Genomic DNA, 9084 nt, shown 5'->3' on the forward strand with positions numbered 1-9084 from the left:
ATCTAAAATAGATCGGTAAATTCTGAAGCAGCCAGGACAGTTACGTCCCTTAGCTGCGATGCTAACGTCGATCGAGCTCAATGCTAAGCCGCTAGCTTTGTAAATGACAGAGGAATAAATGACCCAGCGCCTCAGGTACAAGGCCGCTGTCTGCCACGATGCCCCCCCCTGTGTAGAGAGAGCTGTCGAGCTGTCCCAGTGGAACAAGTTGCTAAATAAGTTAGCTCGCTGGAACTCCATGCTCCCATGCTCGGACTTTGTTTACGAGGAGCGGTGCAGGTGCAGCGTCGAAGTCAGAAGCCTCAAGCCCCCCTCACCCCTCCCGCGTGCCCCTTAGTCCTCCAGGCAACGCCCCCTTTCTGTTGAGATTTTCAAATCTGAGGCTCTGATACTGAGGCTCTGGAAGGAGGGGTTAGTAGCCCTTTAAATAAATATAAAAACTGTACATGTACTGTCTCATATAACACTTTAGAATCATGACGCCTTTAGTTTCCTCATTGTTTGACATCGTTGCTTAAATATATCCTTTATTGCGTTTATTTTAACTGCACGATTTTGGCTAAAAGCCTCACTGCGATTTTTCTGACACACATTGGAATTTGATTTGTGTTTTTAATATTTTATAAACGGCCTGTTTTTATTTTTCATGCAGATGAAGTAACTCTGCTGTTAAACATCGCGATGCTCGGTTAAAAAGTCACAAGTTAAAAGGAAAAAAAGTGAAACACGAGGTGGAAAAGTTGAGGGAAAATAAGACGAAAGGCTTAAAAGGAGGGTGATCAGAGTCAAAGGAAGTTTCTTGGTCGTTTCACCTCAAATAAATTATCCAAAAGTAAAAGAATCTCAATGTGACAATACAAAAGAACATTATTGATCTGTTTTATGGTTCTATATGTCAAAGTAAGTCTCAGTATTGGAGAAAGTATCGTTCAGGCATCGATATCGAAAACTAAGCATCGTTAAAGTGATGGTGTTGGAAACAATATAGCGGTGCCCAAACCTCGATGTCAGTTTTCTCTAACAGTTCATAATGAGTGAGTTCGGTCGTTGCTCTTCAGACCAGGGCTTCTCAACCTGGGGGTCGCGAGACAAATTTGGGGCGTCGCCAGAGCCTATAGATAAAATATATGTTTTAATTTTATTATTATGGTGTCGTAGCAAACGTGCTGTTTTACCAGGGTGCCATTATTTGTTCTAAATTTAATTCATTTTTGTTTTAGCCATTGTTTTTTCTTTGTTTTTTAAGAGTTGTATAGGTTTAACCTCTTAACTCCCGCCTGAACCGAGAGGATCTTTTTCCTCACGACATCACATTTTTTTTCCATCATTTTTTTGTTGGGTGTTTAACTCATTTTTGTAACTTTTTTGTAATTTTTTTGTCACATTTTTTGTCATTTTTTGTTCTTTTTTTGTCAAATTTTTGTAATTTTTTGTGTGTCAAATTTTAATCACATTTTTTTAATTTTTTTGTCACATTTTTGTCATTTTTTTTGTCACATTTTTGTCACATTTTTGTCACATTTTTGTCATTTTATTTGGTCACATTTTTGTCACATTTTTGTCATTTTTTAGTCATTTTTTTGTCACATTTTTGTCATTTTTGTCATTTTTTTGTCACATTTTTGTCACATTTTTGTCATTTTTTTGTCACATTTTTGTCACATTTTTGTCATTTTTTAGTCATTTTTTGTCACATTTTTGTCACATTTTTTCATCGATTTTTTATCAAATTTTTGACCTTTTTTTTCCACATTTTTTGTATTTTTTTCCACATTTTTGTCATTTTTTGTCAAATTTTGTCAAATCTTTGCCACTTTTTCAACAATTTTTCGTCACATTTTTTTTCATTTTTTCGTACATTTATTATCAATTTTTTGTCCGTTTTTTGTCACATTTTTTTTTTTTTTTTTTACATTTTTGTCAATTTCTATTTTCACAGCTTTTTTCCAGAAGCTTTTGGATTGGGGTAAAGCCAAACTGGAGAAAATGTGCTCGGTTCAGGTGGGACTTAAGGCGTTAATGTCCCTGTTTTTCCCATGGTCTGACCCGGGTGGGGGTCACGATCCTATTTAACTGTTCTAATGGGGGTCGCGGCTCCGAAAGGTTGAGAACCACCGCTTTAGACCAACACGTTTTACTGTGAGGCTGATCTAACGCCCCCTCGGCCGGTGTTTCAGGAGCGGCTCTGGGCGCCGTGAACGGCTTCAGGATGGGTCTGACCGAGACCAGAGACATGGCCTGGTCGAAGCCGAGGAACGTCCAGTACGTACTTCCCTGTTTCACTAAATACTCCTCCAGATGTTCCTCTCCAGATGTTCCTCCTGCTGAATGAGCTCTGTGTGCAGGATCCTGAACATGGTGACGAGGCAGGGCGCGTCCTGGGCCAACTCCTTAGGCTCCGTGGGTGAGTACTGACGACTGTACGTGGTGAGTGTTCATGTGTTCCCACGGTAACGCTGTGTGTGTGTGTGTTTGTGCGTGTGTGTGTGGGTGTGTGTGTGTGTGTGTGTGTGTGCGCAGCGCTGCTGTACAGTGCGTTCGGCGTGGCCATAGAGAAGGCGCGAGGAGCGGAGGACGACATCAACACCATCGCAGCCGGGACGCTCACCGGGGTGCTCTTCAAATCCGCCAGTGAGTCACTTTATTTTAAATTTTATTTTTATTAAAGGGGGGGTATTATGCAAAATAGACTTTTTCAAGCTTTCCATCATGTTATTCTGTCACTCCCTCATTAAAAACATGGCTGAAGTGTTGCCTTGGCACATTCACGTATTTCTGAGTAATCTGTAAAAACTCTGATGGCGGCCATTTTAGGGATAGGTTTGCCTGAGTCCTCCTAGGAACGCCCCCACCTCCTGGAGACGCCTCCGAGCCGAGTAACCAACCACTGCTCCTCAGCAGAACCCCCTCCCCACTGATGCCACAGACAGCGTGTGGAGGGGGCGTGTCTAAAGGCTCAGAGGTTCTTAAAGAGACAGAGGCCTATTTCAAGACATTCACTACGGCCATTCAACTCTTTTTTTTTTTCAACTCACTGTCTTTTTTTTTAAATCTTTTTTTTCGTCACATTTTTGTCATTTTTTCGTCACTTTTTTTGTCCTTTTTTTTATTTTTTTCATTTTTTTTTGATTTTTTGTAAAAAAAATTGTCTTTTTTGTAAATTTTTTGTCATTTTTTCGTCACTTTTTTTGTCCTTTTATGTCAAATTTGTGTAATTTTTTTGTCTATTTTTCGTAAATGTTTTGTCCATTTCTTGTGACATTTTTACCACTTTTTCATCAATTTTTCGTAATTTTTTGTCTTTTTTTTAATCAAATTTTTGTCATTTTTTCGTCACTTTTTTTGTCTTTTTTTTGTCATTTTTTGTCTTTTTTCGTCACTTTTTTTGGTCATTTTTTGTCATTTTTTCAGTCATTGGTTGTCATTTTTTGTAGTGTGGAGGGGGCGTGTCTAAAGGCTCAGAGGTTCTTAAAGAGACAGAGGCATATTTCAAGACATTCACTACAGCCATTTTGAGAGAGACATTTTATACAAGGCAGTTATTCTAATTTACTGCATTTACAGACCAGCAGAAGGTTTGTCATCATTGTAGTGTGATATAGACTGGTGCTATGGGACTGAAAAAAGCAGAACACCCCCTCTTTAACATTTACAATTAATAACAACAAAGAGGAAATAGTGCCAGGGATATATTACATTTTACCATAGGCAGATCTGTCATTAAAAGAAAAACAACAACACTCATAACATAAATATTAAGAGGAGCCAGGAGTAATATTGTACTTTTCTAGGATATACATTGTTTTACCTGCTTTTTTATTTTGTATTGAATTAATTGGGAGGTTTATTTAATGGCAGCGGAGTTATTTTTCTCAGAGGTCGTTTATCAGAAAATAATGACCGGTAGAACGTTGGGAAATCCCGTTCAAATCAACGGAGCTTCTGCTTACGCTGTGAAGAGCCGTGTAATAAAACATGATAATAATGACTCATCCGGCTGCAGGTTTGGCTCAAACGTTTCCTATTGTGTCACTTTTGGTTTGAATATCGACATTTCTCTCATTCCTCTGTTTAAAGGAATTAATAGGATTATTTGCAATGTGGCGTTGAGAGTGTAATGTGTAGGTGTTCAGACTGACTCCTGTGTTCCCCTGGGTGTGTCTGATGTTTCCTCTGATGCTCCTCTGATGCTCCTCTGATGCTCCTCTGTCTCCTCTGACCCTGCTCTGTCTCCTCTGTCTCCTCTGACCCTCCTCTGTCTCCTCTGACCCTCCTCTGTCTCCTCTGTCTCCTCTGTCTCCTCTGACCCTCCTCTGTCTCCTCTGTCTCCTCTGTCTCCTCTGACCCTCCTCTGTCTCCTCTGTCTCCTCTGTCTCCTCTGTCTCCTCTGACCCTCCTCTGTCTCCTCTGACCCTCCTCTGTCTCCTCTGTCTCCTCTGTCTCCTCTGACCCTCCTCTGTCTCCTCTGTCTCCTCTGACCCTCCTCTGTCTCCTCTGTCTCCTCTGTCTCCTCTGACCCTCCTCTGTCTCCTCTGTCTCCTCTGACCCTCCTCTCTCTCCTCAGGCGGTCTTAAAGGGGCGGCGCGTGGCGGTCTGCTGGGTCTGGCTCTGTCCGGGGCCTACGCGCTCTACAATAACTGGGAGCACCTGACGGGCAGCCCAACGCCCTCGCGGCTCTACTGACCGAGCGCCGCATCGAGGGGCGGGGCCTCCATCGAGGGGCGGGGCCTCCATCGAGGGGCGGGGCCTCCATCGAGGGGCGGGGCCTCCACGGGGGCGCGGCCAGGCTTCGAGGCGGGTTTGTTTCACGTGGACTTAACGTCTTAGTTTCATCTGTCAGAGTAAAAACAGCCACGCTCTCTTTCCCGCGTTTATTCTCTGACGTTTTGAGGCTTTGAGTCGGAGATTTATCCAGGAAGTGACTCCAACATGGCGGCGGCGCTCCCTGGTCTTTCCCACGCTCATTCATTCACAAATTAGTTGGCTGCATATATGGTTTGACCCCCAAAAAATTGCTACAAAAGGTTTTTCACTGGTTTTCTGTAGTATCAGCTCATTAACATACTAAAAGTCGACCAAAATCTGACCACTGGAAAGGTCTCATTTTCAAGATGGCGTCCAAGAGGGTGGCGAGATGCCCATTACTCCTTTAACCCCATGTTTTGGGTGTCTAGGAATCCAATGGGCTTGTTCAAATTGTAGTCACATGATCACATAGTTGTAAAATAGTGGACAAAGACTCTATATTAGGGCTGCAACTAACGATTATTTTGTAATCGATTAATCGATCGATTAGTTTTTACGATTAATCGATTAATTGCTTGGCTGTGAATGGTGTAGGAAAATTTGATTTTTTTCAATTTTTTTATCACATTATAACTTAAGTGGTTCTGTTTGAGGATGGGCTGATGGAGGAAACTAAAGGGAAATGTTTGTTGAAGGCTCTATTAATTAAATTTACAATAAACAAAACACTACAGACCCTAAATATAAAATCAAAGCAGGTTTTCATCAAAAATACTATATTTTTTATGTCATTTTTGCTCCGTTTTAGTCTGTGTGAACCAGAAAGCGATTAATCGATTACTAAAATAGTTGTCGACTATTTCAATAATCGATTAGTCGCTTCCGCCCCACTCTATATATTAACATTAGCGAGTTTGTCACGGCAACGGCACACATTTTCAACGCAATCTTACATCGCTTCCCAGAGGCTTAGCGGGGCCTGGATGGGCTCGTTTTAAAGCCCCGCCCCTCTTCTCCCCAACGCAATAAAAGGCAAGTCTCTGCCACGTTTACTCGGGGAGATATTCTCTAAAGTCTGCGAGGCGAGCGACCACCCTGACATGGTTTTAGCCTCTCTGTTAGCTTAGCATTTTATCAAACTCGCTAATGTTAATATATAGAGTATTTGTCCATGATCTCTATTATACAATTACACTACAAAAAGTGGCTTAAATTACCTGAATTGAGGAAATGTTTCTTGTTTTGAGCGGTTTTCACTCATTTAGACACTTTTCCTGATCGGACCGAGTTTCCTTTGCTCGTTTGAGGAGAACTTTTTGTAATTTTTTTATCAATTTTTTGTAATTTTTTCGTCATTTTTTTAATAAAATTTTTGTCATTTTTTTTGTCAAATTTTCATCAATTTTTTGTCATTTTTTTGTATTTTTTTGGTCATTATTTGGTCATTTTTGGTCACATTTTTGTAATTTTTTTGTATTTTGTTTGTAAATTTTTTGTCATTTTTCGTCATTTTTTAATCAAATTTTTGTCATTTTTTTGTCAAATTTCAATGACTTGAATTGAGGAAATGTTTCTTGTGTTGAGCGGTTTTCACTCATTTAGACACTTTTCCTGATCGGACCAAGTTTGCTTTGCTTGTTTGAGGACATTTCAGACCAGTTCTAGGGGAAATCTCGCTTGAAATAAGAAAGTCAAATCACCAATGAGATAAGACCAAGTTTCTTTCCCCATTGGCAAAGAAAATGACCTGAAATAAGGACGAAACGTATCGAAACGAGTCAGAAACATCTCAGAACAAGTGACATAATCCAGGACAAATGAATAATAAAGGAGGATCTCGCCACCCTCTTGGACGCCATCTTGAAAATGAGACCTTTCCAGTCGTCAGATTTTGGTCGCCTTTCAGTATGTTAATGAGCACACCTGATACTACAGAAAACCATTGAAAAACCTTTTGTAGCAATTTTTTTTGGGGTCAAACCATATTTTCACCCGGCTAAACGCTGACGTCGTCTCCGAGTTCATCCACGTGAAACAAAAACTGGTTCAACATCTTCTCCATCGCCACAAATCCACGAAGGTCGACGGATGTCACTCCAGCCTGGAGGAGCGGCGGCGTTTTACTGTCGCTCTGTGGCGTTTCATTATCAGAGAAGTGTGAACTCCCGGTGGAAGCAGACAGTGCTCTCGACGTGAAGGGAACCCTGGCCGCGAGCGCCAAAACGAAGCTGGACTTGGACAAAATGGCGGAGGGTCAGTGAGACTCTGGGAATGTGTGTAGATTCATGTTATAATGGACTTTGAAATGTATAAAATGATTAAATATTGTCCCGACACATCTCTGAGTGTTTTCTATTATGTTTAAATAAAAAAGCTCTCAGGTTTTAAAGAGCTGGAATAATGTGGAGACTTTCAGCCGGACCCGGACTTTAGTCTTTCAGGACAACCTTTATGTTTAAGGAATCAAGAAACAGATGTTTTGAAACGTTTTATTTGAAAGTAGAGTTTTCAGAAAGTGCATTAAAGTCGTGGTTGATCGCAACTAATGTGTCAGATAAGTTTATAAGGTGCAGTTCTTAATCTCAATCATAGCAGTCCTGGTTTAGGATGAAGTCTGGGTTCAGTCGATGTCTGGGTTCGGTCTTCAGAGGAGGAAGAAGTCTTGGTTTAGGATGAGGTCTCGGGTCGGTCTAAGTCTCGGTTCGGTCGAAGTCCCGGTTTAGGATGAGGTCTTGGTTCGGTCTTCAGTGGAGGAAGAAGTCCCGGTTCGGTTTAAGTCCCGGTTCGGTCTTCAGTGGAGGAAGAAGTCTCTGTTTAGGATGAGGTCTCGGTTCGGTCTAAGTCTCGGTTTAGTCTTGAGTAGAGAAAGAAGTCCTGGTTTAGGATGAGGTCTCGGTTTGGTCTAAGTCTCGGTTCGGTCGAAGTCCCGGTTTAGGATGAGGTCCCGGTTCGGTCTTCAGTGGAGGAAGAAGTCTCTGTTTAGGATGAGGTCCCGGTTTAGGTCGAAGTCCCGGTTTAGGATGAGGTCTCGGTTCGGTCTTCAGTGAAAGAAGAAGTCCTGGTTTAGAATGAGGTCTCGGTTTAGGATGAGGTCTCGGTTTAGAATGAGGTCTCGGTTTAGGATGAGGTCTCGGTTTAGGATGAGGTCTCGGTTTAGGATGAGGTCTCGGTTTAGGATGAGGTCTCGGTTTAGGATGAAGTCTCGGTTTAGGATGAGGTCTCGGTTTAGGATGAGGTCTCGGTTTAGGATGAGGTCTCGGTTTAGGATGAGGTCTCGGTTCGGTCTTCAGTGGAGGAAGAAGTCCTGGTTTAGAATGAGGTCTCGGTTTAGAATGAGGTCTCGGTTTAGGATGAGGTCTCGGTTTAGAATGAGGTCTCGGTTTAGGATGAGGTCTCGATTTAGGATGAGGTCTCGATTTAGGATGAGGTCTCGGTTTAGGATGAAGTCTCGGTTTAGGATGAAGTCTCTGTTTAGAATGAGGTCTCGGTTTAGGATGAGGTCTCGGTTTAGGATGAGGTCTCGGTTTAGGATGAAGTCTCTGTTTAGGATGAGGTCTCGATTTAGGATGAGGTCTCGATTTAGGATGAGGTCTCGGTTTAGGATGAGGTCTCGGTTTAGGATGAGGTCTCGGTTTAGGATGAGGTCTCGGTTTAGGATGAGGTCTCGGTTTAGGATGAGGTCTCGGTTTAGGATGAAGTCTCGGTTTAGGATGAGGTCTCGGTTTAGGATGAGGTCTCGGTTCGGTCTTCAGAGGAGGAAGAAGTCTCGGTTCGGTCTTCAGTGGAGGAAGAAGTCTCGGTTCGGTCTTCAGTGGAGGAAGAAGTCTCGGTTCGGTCAAAGTCCCGGTTTGGTCTAATGGCTCGGTTCCACCTACCCTATTCTACTCTACCCTGCTCTACTTTGCCTGCATTTGAAATGTTTCCACCAGCCCACTTTACAGTTAACTGGTACTTTTTTTAGTACCTGCTTGGCCCTGGTACTAACCAGGGCCAAGCAGGCACTGTTTCCAATGGACACAGTCAAAAGCAAAGCCATATCCATGGATACAGTATCAGATTCTACAGAATAGTGGAAACACAACCAGGCCAAGTAGAGTAGAGAAGGGTAGGGCTGGTGGAAACGAGCCACAAGTCTCTGTTCGGTCTAAGTCCCGGTTCGGTCTTCAGTGGAGGAAGAAGTCTCGGTTCGGTCTAAGTCCCGGTTCGGTCTTCAGTGGAGGAAGAAGTCTCTGTTCGGTCTAAGTCCCGGTTCGGTCTTCAGTGGAGGAAGAAGTCTCGGTTCTGTCTGAGTCCCGGCTCGGTCTAAGTCTCGGTTCGGTCTGAGTCCCGGCTCGGTCT

The 9084-nt window shown here is 42.6% G+C and overlaps 1 protein-coding gene across 1 annotated transcript; it reads left to right on the forward strand.

Annotated features, from left to right (window-relative positions):
- Positions 1–2154: 2154 nt before the first annotated feature.
- Positions 2155–4971, forward strand: timm23a (translocase of inner mitochondrial membrane 23 homolog a (yeast)). The gene is made up of 4 exons (XM_079577791.1): positions 2155–2262; positions 2346–2404; positions 2521–2631; positions 4565–4971. Exons 1-4 carry the CDS (start codon positions 2210–2212, stop codon positions 4681–4683), a joined length of 342 nt encoding a protein of 113 aa, XP_079433917.1. The 5' UTR covers positions 2155–2209; the 3' UTR covers positions 4684–4971.
- Positions 4972–9084: the final 4113 nt, after the last annotated feature.

This window comes from Gobius niger (assembly GCF_951799975.1).
Source record: "Gobius niger genome assembly, chromosome: 19".
NCBI lineage: Eukaryota > Metazoa > Chordata > Actinopteri > Gobiiformes > Gobiidae > Gobius > Gobius niger.

Excerpts from the sequence above, each read along its gene's own strand:
- timm23a (XM_079577791.1), top strand. The coding sequence starts at position 2,210 with ATGGGTCTGACCGAGACCAGAGACATGGCCTGGTCGAAGCCGAGGAAC. Across the intron at positions 2,405-2,520 it reads CAACTCCTTAGGCTCCGTGG|CGCTGCTGTACAGTGCGTTC; the intron begins GTGAGTACTGAC and ends GTGTGTGCGCAG. Across the intron at positions 2,632-4,564 it reads GGTGCTCTTCAAATCCGCCA|GCGGTCTTAAAGGGGCGGCG; the intron begins GTGAGTCACTTT and ends CTCTCTCCTCAG.